Source organism: Lissotriton helveticus, chromosome 4_1, assembly GCF_964261635.1.
Source record: "Lissotriton helveticus chromosome 4_1, aLisHel1.1, whole genome shotgun sequence".
NCBI classification, from domain to species: Eukaryota; Metazoa; Chordata; class Amphibia; order Caudata; family Salamandridae; genus Lissotriton; species Lissotriton helveticus.
The window spans coordinates 1,299,534,811-1,299,551,220 of record NC_136063.1 but is presented as its reverse complement, the minus strand read 5'-3'; the positions used below and the strand labels follow the sequence as shown (position 1 = coordinate 1,299,551,220).

Below are 16,410 nucleotides of genomic sequence, written 5' to 3'. Positions count from 1 at the left end.
ATCACCAGCCCGTTTTAGGCACTACGCTTTAATTACAGATTATACTTGGTTTCCTCACCCTCCTTCACAGGCTTCAGACCGTCAAGATAACACCACGTGTTATCTATCACCAGAAAGAGTTGTATACAGTATTTTGACAATAAGACTCTTGGAAGATTTTACACACATCACCAATGCACGTCAATAGGGCATTTTATTTCGACTTCACAGAACGTCACTCACATTCTCTGATTGTGTCTAGTTGTGGTCATTAAGACATACCCCTTATACAATCCAACACCCTCCTTTTTATTTATAGATTTAATCTACCTCCCCTGATGAAAGGCTCAGTCCCGAAATGCATAGGAATGGGATATACAGCGGTTGATACAGTCAATACGTATGATTGACAATTCCAGTTGGCGAACAAAGATTGATTTCATGAAAAAACCTGGAATGCAATAATTGTGAAGTAACAATTAAGGATATCGTAAGAAAAATGTTTAATGGTGAATTTGATCAAATAAAAAAGAAGACATATACAGAGATTCATGGTTTATATTCATATTTTATGAAGACACAAAGAAACATTGAGTAATTGGAAAGAATACGCTCTACAAGGAGGCACAGTGTTATTGAGGTAACAGTGTAACTGCATTTGGATATCATATTAAACTCCCTTGGGTCAGAGGGATAACCTACCAGCAACCAAATACCCAAAAGAGATAAACTCGTTTACCGTGTGCAAACCATCCACGTACAGCAAAGAGTGCCACACAATACCATATACATTTAGTACCAGACTACACAGACTCTGCAATGGCAAGCCTTAGACACACTTTTACAGGCTGCTTCTGTCTGTGGCACAACCAGTGCTGCAAGCCCACCAGCGGCATTTGGTTTATAAGCCCAGGGCACTCCTGGTGCACTGTACTAGGGTCTGTCAGGTAAACCAAACCAGACAATCATAGAATCACTAATCCATACATCAATCTACAATAGGGAGCACTTGAACTGTGGCACTGGACAGCAGTGGCACAGTGCCCAAAGCATCTAACACCAGCATAAACACATGAGGCAACATCATAAATATGGAAGGGACACCCACGCCAAGGTGCCAGGTCTAACATGTGTCCCCTTCAGCTGAAATGTGGGGAGAACTACCCTACCTCCTGGAAGTTCTCTTCAGTAATGCAGAAAATTCTGGACAGACCATCATCATTGGCGTGTTCTGTACCAGGGCGGTGTTCTACTGTTAAATCCATCCCCTGTAGGGAAATGGACCACCTCAACAGCTTTGGATTCCCACCCCTCATCTGCATCAGCCATATGAGGGGCTTGTGGTCTGTGTGAACCTGGAAGTGATTTCCAAACAGGTATGGTCTCAGCTTCTTCAGTGCCCAGACCACAGCAAATGCCTCACGTTCAATAGCACTCCACCTCTGTTCCCGTGGAAGTAACCTCCTACTGATGAAGGCTACAGGTTGATCTAGGCCCTCCTCATTCATCTGTGACAAAACGGCACCCACACCATGCTCTGAAGCGTCTGTCTGAATGATAAACTCTCTGGAGAAATTGGGTGCCAGGAGCATGGGTGTTGTGCACATGGCAGCTTTCAGGGCCTCAAAAGCTTTCTGATAGGTTTCAGTCCAACTCACTTCCTTGGGCTGCTTCCTGGAAGTCAGCTCTGTCAAGGGTGCAACAATGTTGCCATACCCCTTGACAATCCTCCTGTAATACCCAGTGAGTCCTAAAATGGCTCTCACCTCTGTCCGGGTCTTGGGGGGCTCCCAAGCCAGTATGTTTTCAATCTTGGGCTGCTCCCAACCTGGTGTCCCAAGTTCACCACAGAACCCTGCCCGATCTGGCACTTACTCGCCTTGATCGTGAGGCCTGCCTTCCGCAGTGCTAATAACACTTCTCAGAGGTGGTGCATATGTTCTTCCTAAATGGTGCTGAACACTGCAATGTCATCCACTGAACTCGTCCAGTCCAATGAACACCTGGTTAAACCAACCTCTAAAAGGTGGCAGGGGCATTCCTCATCCCAAAGGGCATAACCCAGAACTGGTAGTGCATATCTGGTGTGGAGAATACTGACCTCTTCTTTGCCCCATCAGTCAAGGCGATCTGCCAGTACCCAGTCGTTAGGTCAAGTGTGCTGAGGTACCGTGCTGCCCTAGCCGATCAATGAGCTCATCAGCTCTGAGGATGGGGTGCGCGTCAGTCCTCGTGACTGAATTGAGTCATCGGTAGTCCACACAGAACCTGAGTTCTGGTGTGGCACCCGGTGCGGCAGCCTTTGGGACCAAGACCACTGAGCTGGCCCAAGGACTGTTAGAGAGCTCAATCACCCCTAACGCAAGCATCTTTGAGACCTCCTCTTTGATGCAAGCTCTGACCCTGTCAGTCACCATGTATGTTTTGTGCTTCACAGGAATACTATCCCCAGTGTCTACATCATGGACGCACCAATCAGTGACATCAGGAACCAGGGAGAACAGATCAGAAAACTGTCCCAGCAACTGGCGGCAGTCATTCTGTTGCTCAGGGGTCAGGGTGGAAGAGAGGTTCACACTATCCACTGACCCATCTTGCTCTGCTGCAGACAGGAGGCCAGGAAGAGGCTCGGTCTCCTCCTCCATTCCAGTATCTGTCGCTAGGAGCATGCCCACTTCGGACCTGTCCAAGTGGGGCTTCAGGCGGTTGACATGCAGGACCCGCAAGGTGTTCCTGGGAGAGCACAAGTCCACCAAGTAGGTAACCGTACTTTTGCGCTCCACAGCCTCAAATGGTCTGGTACACTTATCTTGGAGTGCGCAGGGCTCCACTGGGGCTATGACCCACACTTTCTGACCAGGCTGAAGCTCTACCAGAGTGGCATTCTGGTCGTGCCACTGCTTCATCTCCTTCTGTCTGGTTTCCAGATTCGCTTTAGCGAGTTGTCTGAAATACCTAGTCTGGTCCCATAAGGCCAGCATGTAGCTATATACATCCTGGGGAGGTTTCCTGGGAGATTGCTCCCAGCCTTACTTGACCAGACTCCGAGGTCCTCTCACTGGGTGACCATAGAGAAGCTCAAAGGGACTGAACCCTAGAGATTTCTGTGGCATCTCACTGTATACAAACAACAGGCATGGTAAGAGGACGTCTCACTTACGCCTCATAGGTTCCTCAAGACCCATAATCATGCCTTTCAAGGTGTGGTAAGGAGTGGTTAACTTGTATGTTACACCACACTCCTGCCTCCGGGACTTCATATACTTGGAAATGAAGTTGGTCTCCCGGTCAGACACTACCTCTCTAGGGAATACCACTCAGGAAAAAATTCCCATCAGTGCTCTTCCCACCACGGGGGCCGTCACTGTCCTCAAAGGTATGGCTTCTGGGTACCGGGTAGCATGGTCCACCAAGTCAAGAATGAACCTGTTGCCCATGGCTGTCTTGGGGTCCTGTGGCACCACAATATCAATACCCACCCGCTCAAAGGGGGCGCTGACCACTGGGAATGGCTGGAGAGGAGCCTTCTGCTTCCCCCCACTCTTTCAACTTGCCTGGCAAGTATGACATGTCCTGCATTGAGTGTCTGAAGTCTTGCGCATTTGAGGCCAATGAAAGTGGGTGACAAGCATCTCAACGGTCTTGTCCTGCCCCAAATATCCTCCCAATGGCACATCATGAGCCAGCCCCAGTAGGAAGGCTCTGAAGCGCTGGGGTACCACCAGCACATGGGCTGACCCATGCTCAGCAACCTTAGGCTCACTATACAGGAGACCATTCTCCCAGTATATCCAATGTGATCCAGACTGATCACCTGCTGCCTGGCTTGCAGCCTGTTGCCGCAAGAGAAGGGCATTCTTTCTACTCCTTGCAGAATTCTTCCCTTGAGGGTCCACCTTCCTGCTGCCAATGGGTCAGCTCAGGCAGGTCCCCCAGTTCAGCTACCTGTTCCCCTGTAGGCTACAGGGCATCCCCCTCAGGGTCTACCTCCTCCTGGACTGTGGGAACTTCGGGGGACAGTTTCCCATGTCCCCTGCCTCTTCTCTCTAAGGCAGGTCCCTGGGCCTCCCTCTCAGGCTCCAGGTCCTCTTGAGTACCCCTACGGGCTGCCATTGACCGGTGGTCACACACACACAGTCAGGCAGACCCAACATCTCCAAGTGAGTACTCCAATCCACCTTTCCCCAATGTGAGCTCTCCAAATCGTTCCCCAACAGTCAACAGGTATGGCGGGCCTCACAGCTACCTGAAGAGTACCAGAGACCCCCCACTCAAAGGGCACCTGAGTCATTGGACAATGGCTCTCTGTGTTGTCGGTGGCAACAACTCGACAAAATGCATGAGGGAAAATCTACTCTTGAGACACCAGGTGACACTTGACAGCTGTCACACTGGCTCCTGTGTCTCTAAGAGCCTCCATCTTGTGGCCATTGATGGTCACCCACTGCCCAAATTTCTTAGTGTTGTTGGGCGGTTGTGTCCCAGGGACCACCTCACAGTCTCCTAAAGAGACAAAGGACTACTGTGCGGGACCCCACCCACCTTGAACACCAATCTCCTCCACAAAGGCTACACTCGCCATCTGCCGGGGTAGAGCACCAGGGGGTGCTGTTTTTCCAAACTGGGGGCACGGTGGATCATTTGCCTTATGACCCAGGTCCCCACACTTGTAACACCTCAGGGGTCTCTTGTGAACAGAGTTACCTGTTGGGCCCTTTACTTTCTCTCAGGGGGAGGCTGCAAACCCTTCCGTTGGTTCCCTTGGGAATTACTTTTGGGCCCTTTCTGGAACTCCCTCTGTTTACCCTTGTCCCCCTCACTCTTCTGCTGGGGACCCTGCCCACCTTTGGTTGAATCTCCCATGTGAGCCTTGTGGACCCGGGTGCTCACCCAGCGGTCCGCCTCTTCAGCAAGCTTCCTAGGGTTAGTCAGCATACTATCAATCAGGTGCTGGTGGAGCTCTGGAAAACAATTACTGAACAAATGCTCCCATGCAATCAAATCAAAGAGCCCCTGAAAATGATTTGCTGCCTTTTACCCAGCCATCCAATGCTCTGCAAAAGAAAGTGGCATATTCCACCCAGGTACTGCTCTCTATCTTCTTGCAACTCCTGAACCTCTACCTATAGAATTCAGGGGTCAAACCATACCTCGACATTAATGCATCTTTTATGTAGATATAAGAATTATGGACTTCAGAAGCCAAGTCTAACAGTGTATCCCGCCCCTCACTAAAAAACCGCCCCCACAACCCCGCCCCCCAATCTCTCCCAGGACCCGGTGAGAGGACATGGCTACCTCAGAGGCTCTGAACCACTGCCCAATATCATCATTCTTATAAAATTCTTTCACCACATCCTTATGAATATACACCCTAGCTTCTACAGGAGCTGACGGTGTGCTGCCACCAGAGGGAGTAATCTCTAAGCTCTTGGCCTTCAAATCCAACTCCCTCAAAACCTTCTCATGTTCAAACTGCATTTTCTTTTTTTTCAGGGCTTATTTCCTAGTTTGCATTTCAAATTCCAACTGCCCATTTAACTTGAGCTTGGTCAGCTCCATTTCATGCATCCTACTCTCTTTCCTGTCCTTCAACTCTTCTAGAGACAGTCCTCTGGCAGAAATTCTGCTACCTGCTGGGGAGACTAATCTCCTCCCTCCTGGACCCAATTGCCCTTCCAGCTGTCCATCTGCATTCTCATCCCTTTCCTCATTCTCAGGGGTATTCCTAGCTTCGATCCAGGCCCTCAGCGCCTTTTGGAAATCCTCTTTTCTGGTTATACCAACCATAGAAATGTTGACCCTCCTGTAGAAGTGCTTGAGCTGGTTAACAGTGTAGCATTCCAATTTCTCCTCCTCCCAATCATTATCAACTGATGTAATGGATGCTGCTTTCTCCATGGTTGTTAAACCTGGCAGTTCTTTGCAAAAATAGAAAGTCCCAGAATTTTTTTTTACCAAAAGTATGTGGTCGCGTTTTGGTCTGCACTCACTAGTAGTGTTCACCAATCACTGTACATGAGTCACAAATGCAAGTCCAGAATCCTCACAGCGGACCACCAATGTTGGATTTGGGGGTCTCTAGTTGGCATAGGTAGGTACCTGTGACAAATAGGGACCCTTGCGTCTAGTCAGGGTAAGGGGGTACACTCCTAAAATAATCCCTGCTCACCCCATTGGTAGCTTGGCACAAGCAGACAGACTCATCTCAGTGGCAGTGTGTGAAGCATTTGTGAACACATACAGTAACCTAGTGACAACACTACAGATGGACACCACACAGTTGTATATTAAAAAATAAGTAAATCTTTATATAGATTTAACACAAGACCATAAATGACAAAAATCCACAATACTGTACTTAAAATGGTAGAATTTGTTTAGTTCTTTTTGGATCTTAAAATGGGACACTTTGAGTCAATGTACCTTAAAATACAACAAGCAGGGCAACGAAAGTGTTGCAGGAAAGGTGATGTGGCACTCCCTTACACGCAAGGATGGTGATGCGTTGAAGATCTGGTGCAAAGAAACAAAGATGACGCTTTCTCCTTGATGCGACACGCTCCCCAGTGATGCAGCGCTGTCAGCTGCGACGTCGATCCACTTCTCCGGCGATGCGAGATGCTTTACATGATGCGAGCCGCGACAGGCCCTGCAACACGCTTCCCAGTGATGCGGCGGCGTCTGCTGCAATGTCGATCTTCTCCCCTGGTGATGCGAGTTGCTTCCACAAAGATGCGAGCCGTGACAGGCCCTGCGACACTCTTCCCAGTGATGCGGCGGCGTCTGCTGTGACGTCGATTCTCTCCTCCGGCGATGAGCCGCAACAGGCCCTGCGACACGCTTCTCTGAGATGCGGCCGCATCTGATGCAACGTCAATCCTCTTCTCCTGCGACATGCTTCCCGGTGATGCGGTGGCGTCTGCTGCAACGTCGATCCTCTTCTCTGGCAATGCGAGGCGCTTCGTGTTGTGAAGCCACAGCAGCAGTTCGGCGACACCCTTCCTGTTCTTGAGTCGCGCTTCCAGCTCCTTGCGACACGCATGTCCTCAAAAAAGTCCAGCACAGCTGCAGGTATTTCAAGAGAACTCCTGGGGAGCTGGTGGGTGAAGTCTCTTGTCCCCGAGACTTCAGCAAGAGGCAAGCTCTGTTCTCAAGCCCTTAGAGATCCTTACACAAGTTGATGAAAGTACACACAAAGTTCCTCTCTCCTTTCTTTGGCAGTCAGGCAACCACTGCAGTGTGAAGTGTGGCTCAGGGGTTAGAGGCAGCAGACCCGGAAGCTGAGATCAGTCCTGGACCAGGGTTCAATTCCCCGCCTCGGCGGGTCTTGGGCTAAAAATTCCACGGACTCGATAATTCTCGCCCCGGTGCCTCCTCGACTCACGGGTTCACACTCTGCGACTCTGGGCAATAGCTTGCTTAATCTCCACAACGGCCCCTCGCGGCGGGATGCCTGACTTTCACCTTGTGGATACCCTGCTATCTCACAGGGGAATACCAGGAAGGGTTCCCTAAGCAAGCGCCGGGAAACCCACTGCGGGTAGCTGTGCGCTATATAAGCTCAACTACATTTACATTTATATTTACTGCAGGCCAATCCCCCAAGCAGCACTTCAGCTTAGGGATAGTCTCTCCTCAGTCTCTCTGGTTCCACTCCTCAGCAAAGGTTTCTTCTTGTTCTCCAAAAGTGATCTAATTCTCTGGGGCCTGGGTCCCCTCTTTTACACACAGTTTCTCTTTGTTCTCTGAAGGCAGAGACGCCTTTGCCTAGTCAAAACCAGTTCTGGTCAGTCCTGGAGCACTCTGTTTATATGACTCCTTCTTTCCTTTCACAGTGCAGGGCAGAGACATCAGACGCACCACAGGATGTTAAGCCAGCATTGTGGAGGGAAGGCACAGCCCTATTCAGGAAAGGTACAAAAACTAAGAACAGCAGCCGACCAAGGTCAAGCACATTAATTATGTCTGTTTCAAAAGATATACATTGGTGCAACTTCTCCCAACACCCGCTGCCAAAGGATGTTTAAGAAACAGAATGTTCATAGAAAAAGGAAGGTGCACTCCAATAAAGTCAGTTGCGCGAAAAGATTTTAGGGAAATTCTTCTCTTTATTCATTCTTTTCATAAAAACGGCACAGCCAACGCATTTCGTTCCCAGAGGTGATCTGAGTTAGATAGATCTGAATCTTCACTATAATGCGACACCAGAATTAAATCGTCCCGAGTGTTCACGTTCTTGAACTAATCACAAGGTCAGCAACAGCGATGGTTCCAACAGTAAGATGCTCATGAATAGATAGTTTCTTCATACAAAGGTAGGCCTCCTTATTGCAGGCTCCTAGTTTGAATGGAAGAAATAAAGTTCACGGATAGAGTGCCTCGATAATAGTAAACCGTATCTCAAGATAATATTCCAAAAGAGCGGGGTTGGTCATAAGAAAGCACCCATTCCAATATTCGCCATAGCAGGGCTATCCTATCATTGTTGCGTAAAGTAGGGCACCATTCAGAAGGAGAAGGTAAATAAACAGTATCCTCCACCCGTAATGCAGCCTGACGTACACCCTATCAGTGTTACGTCTGTGGTGCCGATAACGCGAGTCCCAGCACCTGTAATAGTGCGCAATCGTCCCGTATATTTGGAAGCCGGCTTCCAGAAATACAGGACGATTGCCGACCTTGTGATTAGTTCAAGAACGCGAACACTCGGGACGATTTAATTCTGGTGTCGCATTATAGTGAAGATTCAGATCTATCTAACTCAGATCACCTCTAACAAGGTGCTCTCTACTCGAGCCCTGACTAAGTTCCCGTGGCACAGAGGGAACGAAACACGTTGGCTGTGCCATATTTATAAAAAGAATGAATAAAGAGAAGAATTTCCCAAAAATCTTTTCGCGCAACTGACTTTATCGGAGTGCACCTTCCTTTTTCTATGAACAGCCCTATTCAGGTCCCAGGTGCAACTCCTCCCTTTCATCTATTCACCACTGGGCTGACTCACTCTGTCTCCTGGAATCCCTCAGCCCCTGTCACTCAAACTCCAGCCAAGGAATACACATCCTAGCAGAGGCAGGCTTGGATGGTTAGACAAAAAAAATACCTACTTTCTAAAAGTGGTATTTTTAAACACAGAATGTTAAAACCAACTTCACTAAAAGATATATTTTATCATTCTGAGTTCAGGCATACTAAACTCGAATTTCTACATAGTTCCCTGAGTCAGTTAGGATTGTAGGAGGTAATAATCAAACTGCCCATGCTGGCCTATGAGGAATAGGTAACCTTGTAAAAGTGAAAAACAAAAATGGCTGTAATTCACTATTAGGACATGCCACACACATGAGGGCTTGTCCTACCTCATACTTACAATGCACCCTGCCTTGGGCCTACCATAGGGGTGTCTGATATGAAGAAAAGGGAAGGTTTGGGGACGGGTAAGTGGGTGCACTTGCTCAGTCAACATGGCAGTACCAGACTGCACACATGCTCTGCAATGGCAAAGCATAGACACAATTTTCCAGGCTGCTTCTGTGGGTGGCACAACCAGTGCTGCAAGCCCACCAGCAGCATTTGGTTTACAAGCTCTGGGCACTCCTGGTGACCTGTACTAGGGTCTGACAGGTAAACCAAAACAGCCAATCATGGAATCACTAATCCATACATCAATTTACAATAGGGAGCACTGTGGCACTGGTCAGCAGTGGCCAGTGCCCAAAGCATTAAACACCAGCAAAAACACATGAGGCAACAGAAAAATATGGAAGGGAGACCCACGACAAGGTGCGAGGTCTAACTTGCAGGAAACCTGGTTCCTGACATTGGAACATTGTCTCATTTTGGAACTGAGAAGGGGCCTCCATTGTCCTGGAGGATGCTGGCTGAACTTGGGACCTCAAGCCATGAAAAGATTTTGATTATGGGACGGGGTTCCGAGAGAAGGATCCATTTGAGCTGATTTTTGTAATTTGTTCCAATTGGACTTGAGTGAGCAGACCTGCGTACCTGCTTTTAAGGGCTTGGATGGGAGCCATTCTGCCCCCTCATCAGACTGCACACCCCTCAGGCATGACCAACCAAACCTACCCTCGGGGATCAGCAGCAGAGTGGGGCCCAGGCTCCTGCAGGCACCCATATGGCAAATTCTAGTGCGTATTCTCGATTGACACAATGTACCGGAGTCTTGAGTCTCCTGAACGCAAGTAAACACTGAGAATTCCTATTAATGTCTTATTAGCCTTTATTTCGAAATGTGTTTTGAGGTGTGCGTGAAGTGTGTATTTTGCATTGGAGGTTAAAACTTACTGCGTAGGTGCATTTTGTGATTGTGTTAAGTCATTGTCTTCCCAGACAGTTACAGCTTCCTGCTGCAATCCATGCTGGGCTGGGGTCCCTGTGTGCTGCTGCTGTTGCAACGTGTTTGACCAACCACGTGCTCCCTGCTGCAGTGGTGCAGTGGCTGTCTGACCTCCGTGCAGCTGAGTTTTCAATACATTCGGGTTACCTTGGGCTTGGTTTTACGAATGGGAAATTTGTTGAGACTGGCCCAGATTCATCAGTCTCTGCTCGTGATATGCCTTTAAGTGGCTCATTTAGTGGCAATAAAAACATTCTCTGAGGGCCAGTTATTGCCACCCTCCCTGACCTCTGCCGTTATAACTGGGTTGAAATACTCTGGGGTTTTCCGGTGGAGTCCCCTTCAAGACAGGTGCCATTTGTACATTGGTGGCCTACACTGCCCCATCGAAGGAGGTCTTTTTCAAATTGTGTTGGACTGACGTGGCAGTGTCTCTCTGGGCTTTCACCTGTTTTTCCTTGTCCGTTTCCTGCAATAATGTAGTATGTGGGCCTGTAATTTCTGGCAGAGTTTGGTGTCTAACACTACTACACTATTCACTCTACTTTATATTTTTGTGGGCAGCCACTTTTTGAGGATGTTGTCGAAAAAATGCAACTTGGTGGTACATATTGCATAGACCTTTGCAGTCCTGCCTCTTGTCCCCATCGTTCCCTCATTCTGTCTACAAAGTCGGTTATGGTCCTCCCCAGGCTTCATACTTTCTGCCATCAATCCTTCTACATCTAGGCATTCAGGGAATATTTCCCTCAGGGCCATCCATATTGGGTGCCTGTATGAATTGAATACAGCACCGTCATGCTCTGCATTTGTCAGCGTGACTGCTGGGATGCGGACTAACGCTGTTAGTATGCTCTCTGATGAGACTGCTTAGCAGACTTTTGACATTGCCTATTGCTATTTTTATCCTTGTGGTGATCTTCTCAAAACAGATATCCATTTCCCTGCCTCATCCATCAGTGGTGGCAGTTTGGTTCTGAGCCCTTCCTTATACATCTGGGCCCATGGGACATAGATGATCCCTGATGTGCCCATCTACAGTAGCGGGCGCACTTTGGCTTGGGGCAGCGCTGCTGGTTTCTCTCTAACCTAGCGCTTCCATTTTCTTAGGCAGTCATGCATGTAGGGAAAGTTCTACTTGGGCTCTCCCCCTCCGTGACAAATACAGTCCTTCACAATAGCTTTGTCCTCTGGTTCAAAGGATCCTTCCTTCAATCAGGGCCATTCATACAGGCCCTCCCACTCAGTTCAAAGGGCTAGCATGAGGCAAAATGGTTGCATGAAGGCCTTGCCTTCCATATTGTTCACTGTCTCTCTTGGGGTCAGATTGTCTATACGTCATATTCAGGGGGAGCAGCAGACATCTTTTTCGCTGCTCTCCTCATGTGCACGTAAAGGTGCCATGTTGCTTCTCCTGTGTATTAATTGAGTCTGCACCAGGCTCTCTTGATCTTTTATCACCTGTTCGGACCCTCTCCTATGTTGATGATATGGTGAGGCTTGGACCCCACACAGAAACCTCCCTTCTAGTTCAGAAATGTTCTATACCTACCCCCACCCTCCTCAGGTGGAGGGTGTGCTGCTCTGTTCTCTTGTTGAGTTCCCAGGGTCAGAGCTCTGTCTCTCTCCATGTTTAATTCATGCCTCTCCTCTAACTCCCACCTGGGATGTCTTCTTCATTCTGAGCTATGCACATTTTTTCTGGGTAAAAATTTGCCCTCAGCTGATGTCGGAGTCATTGGACGGATTGAAGAGCCATGAGCTCTAGTTTCATGGGTCTGCCATGATATCCTCCCAGGCCACACCCCTCACAGACAGGTCAACCTAATAACAAGATCAAGGCGGAGCAGGCATTTGGTAGATTAGCATTATGGAGGACAGTGAAGTAGTGGTCAAAGGGTATGGTTTTATTTTAATTGCTGATTGTGTTGAATGAGGGGACTAGATTTAGAAGGTGGGGTGGACAGTTTGGAATGCAGAACAATAAGGCATGCATTTTCATGTTGCCGTTTCTTGCATTGGTTAGCTAGAGTTTTGCCAGGTTTGCCTTCCAGGTCATGAGGACAAGACCGGAGGAAAATGATTTTTCAGTGACATGGTCAACTCTTGAACACCACGTTGATCTTTGTTTGCATGGTGTTGGCTTCTAAAACGTGAATGCATTTTCAATAGTATTTGGTGCAAGATGTATTAAATATAGCCCTTATGAAGGACTTTTTGACCAAAATGCATTGGGGATTTATTAAATGATAAAGAAATGACCTTCGATTTGAGAATCCCAGTCATGAGAAGGATATATGCTCTCTAACATTGAAATTTTGTGGCTTTACATTTTATGAAAATGTGGAAATTCATAAAAACAATAGTAAAAGCAATATTTTGAAAGGGGAAGATTTAATATGAATGATTTTTTGTAGCATTCTAATTGCTTAGCCAACAGTGTATCTCTGGGACTTTGTGTACAATACACCTCATGGCACTGATGCGTTCTTCGCACTCCAGACCAGAAGGTCCTCCCAAATGGTACAGAACAAAATACAGTTGGCAATACATCAATCTATGAGAACGTTCATTTATTTAAGGTTGTGCACATCAGGAACTTGCTGAAAGTATTTAAGATCTTTCTTTCCAGTAATGTGTTTACATTCTTTCCAGCACTGACAAAGTCAAAATGTCCGTCTCTGTCGTTCTAATGCATGTGGACACAAGCAAGTGCTGGGTCTCTGAGAAGACTGCCTCTTTCTGTTCCCAGTATGTTTATACCATTATTGTTATTTTTGCGAGTTCTCCTGCTATTGTCTGTATTTGGGAATTTAATTTAAGATCAGAATTTTTCTGTCATGACAGCAATTTCAAAGCTGTTCAAACTGTAAATATTCTAGGAACTTTTCTTGAACTTCAGTTTGCAATCTATAATCTTCAAATAAGTTTCTACAATCTTTACGTTGGATAATAATTTGTAAATATTTCTCTTTTTACCCAGACTGCCCAGACTGTGCTGGTGGTTGTCATCGTTTTTGGAATATCATGGCTGCCGCACCACGTGATCCATCTCTGGGTCGAATTCGGCGCTTTCCCGCTCACACAAGCCTCGTTCCTCTTCAGGATAGCGGCGCACTGCTTGGCGTACAGCAACTCCTCCGTGAACCCCATTATTTATGCCTTTCTCTCTGAGAATTTCCGAAAGTCCTACAAGCAAGTGTTCAAGTGCCAAATAGGCCATGTCTCGCCACAGAATGACGCAAAAGAAACTAAAAGTCGCGTGGACACAACAGGAGTCTCGACCAACTGTACTCACGTTTGAAAATTGTGCATGGATTCCTGTCAAAGTCGGTTTCAATCTCAAAGAACTGTCTGTGAAACAAAGCACAACATTCACCAAAATCATTTGAAATAATCACTGCAAATATTCTTCAATAAAGTTTTTGGGGGCTGAGCCTTCTTGTGTTAAGAAACAAGAAAATAGTAGACTATTATATATAGAAATTAATAGTTGTTAAGATTGAACTCGTCCACGGTCCCCGTATGAGGCACATATGGTGAAGGGAAAAGCAGTGTAGTAAGTTATAGAGCAAAATCCCTTCATTGTGCTACTGATACACACTCCATGCTGACATACATTGTGTATACCTCTCTGCGCATTGGCAATGGCACATGCCAGAATGGCTTGGTAATCAAACTGTATTTCTTGTAACAATGATTCCAAGTGTATCTAGCATTATTTTTGATTGTTTGAATTGTAAAAGTGCTTTGAATTTAGGATCACGTCGCAAAAACTCTGCTCCAGCAATGATTCTGGTGTGATGTGCTTGTTTGTAGAAACTGCTTAGCTGCATAGCTCAATGTGGGCGCTCTTTTTTGACTCAATGTGGTAGGTTTAGACAGCTACAACATGATCCATTTCCTTGAGGCATATGGATTCCTATAGGTGTTGCTAGACAAGTAAAGCAGATACTGCATGTAAAATCAGTACCCCATTTCTCTAAAGATACGTATTAGTGTCTACACCTATGTACATGAATTGCACCAGCACAACATGATTTTGTACCGGCGCAGTGACATTTGCGCTCAAAGCCAAAACCGAATGAACATTAGCACTAAGCCACGTTACATAAAATGAAATCTTTATGTTATTTGATGCAAACGCCAACTCAAGGATGGCAACAGGATTACCTTGCACTGCTGCAAAATCCTATGGGTCTTTATTTTAGAGCAAAACTCCCCTTTAAATGTAGAACAACAGCATTCCAATGACTTCACAAAAATTTACACAAGTAAGCATTTCGTGTTTTTTTGTCGAATAAAGTTACTACTTTCTGTAAACTGTCTGCAGAATGAATTCGTGTGGCATAAATGTAATAAGTAGGTGGACAATTACGGGCAAGAATCAGCAGTAGTGGGAGGAAGGTGTTACAATGGACTTGAGTAGGTTGGGGCAGAGGGACCTTACAGCTAGTGGGTAGTGCAGTCGCATGATGGAGACTCAAGAGAGTAATTCACCTGAATTCACTCCTCCAGCCACAAATTGTGGCTGCTTGTTCTGCAATGTCTCTTTTGATTAAAGAGTCTTGTCTTTGTCCCATTCCCTTAGAATCTGCAGTTTCGGGCAAGGCTTATGATGTTTCAAGGTTTTTCTTGCAGTTTGACTTTGCTAGAAATAAGTACAGATTTATGCAAAAAAAAGCCCCAAAACTGCGTCAGCAATGAAGCAATGTGAGTTCCGCAAAGGGAATGCTAATGAAACACAACACATGCCTCAATGAGGACATTTATGGGCCTTTTTACGGAGTAAATCACGCAATGCAATGCAGGGCTGTGCTGCCTAAAAGGGGAAGGGCAGCCAGCAATGGGCTGCGTTTCAGGCAATACAGTGCATTCCTGCGCTTTCCAATGTGCTGGCGCGCAATGGACTGCCTAGAGCCAACGCAGGCACCCTTGCACCATGGTACAAGGGTGCTGGTGTTGTATGCAGGATTGTTTATGTGCAGGAAGGGGCATTCCTGCACAAAAACAATCCTGGGAGGCATATTCCTTTTTTAGGTCAAGCCTAGAGGCAGTGCACATGTGCTGCTCTGCGAGACTTGTTGTGATGGAGTAGGGAATAGAAGCCTTGCACTCTCTTTGCCCATATTTGCCATTGGCTAGTGTCAGTGTCTGTCCTAAATGCTGGCTTCTTATTTGGAAATAGGCTCCTTAGTATCACCTCCTCTTCATTTGCCACCTCCCATGGCGACTGGCCCCTTTACTTCGGTTGATACACAGTACCTGTTACTTAGGCTATAAGCAATATTTTCTTTATTTAGTTTCTCCTATTGCAGGCACAACGTGCATTGGTGTCTTCTTAACTCCCCCCATGCCCATTGTCCGTGCTTCTCCCTCCCCGTCCCCTTCCCTCCCCTCCCATTGTCTATGATGCCTTGCATTTGCAATGCAATAGGTCTCCATTTACGAAAGTTTGAGCTACTGGCATTGTATATGACAATGCCGTTTATTTATGTTTTGCTTTTTTAATGCAACACAAGTAGAAAGTGAAAGAAACAAGGAGAAATAGAGATATTTCTCCTTGTTATGCTTCCCCTGGGAAGATGTATCTTTTTGGCACATTTCCAGGTTTACCAACACTGGTAAATCTGGGAATGCATCAAAAACCATGGGAGTTGCTTGGGAACACCTACACAACACCTAAGGAATGCCTTCCCAGGGCAGAGTTATGCAACACAGAGATTAGTGCTGCGTTGTGTTACCCCAGATTTATGAAGCTACTCGGCCACTCAAAGTGGCTTCATAAATCTTACTTGAGTTTTGCATTGTCTATGTACCAATTTTCATGGTGCAAACGCGGCACAGACCTCCTGGTAAATAGGCCCCTTAGTGTTTATGGGTCTCTTTTATGGTTTGGAACATGGGCCTCCTGAGTGCTGTGGGGCCACCTCTGCTGCAGTCCACCCTCTAAATTCAAGGTTTGTTGCTGGTGCGTTGGTTTATTTTGTGTCAAAGTAAATGGAGCACTTGTGGTAACACAGTAATGGCTTTTATCTATTTTTTTAAAACTTTTTAAATTGAATTTTTCA

The 16,410-nt window shown here is 46.7% G+C and overlaps 1 protein-coding gene across 1 annotated transcript in view; it reads left to right on the top strand.

Moving 5' to 3' along the window:
* The window catches only part of GALR1 (galanin receptor 1), an 890,007-nt gene extending 875,345 nt beyond the window's left edge, over window positions 1–14,662 (top strand). The window contains exon 3 of the mRNA XM_078685787.1: window positions 13,323–14,662. Within this exon, the coding sequence (XP_078541913.1) occupies window positions 13,323–13,643 (321 nt within the window). The 3' untranslated portion in view covers window positions 13,644–14,662. The remainder of the gene's footprint in view (window positions 1–13,322) is intronic.
* Window positions 14,663–16,410: the final 1,748 nt, after the last annotated feature.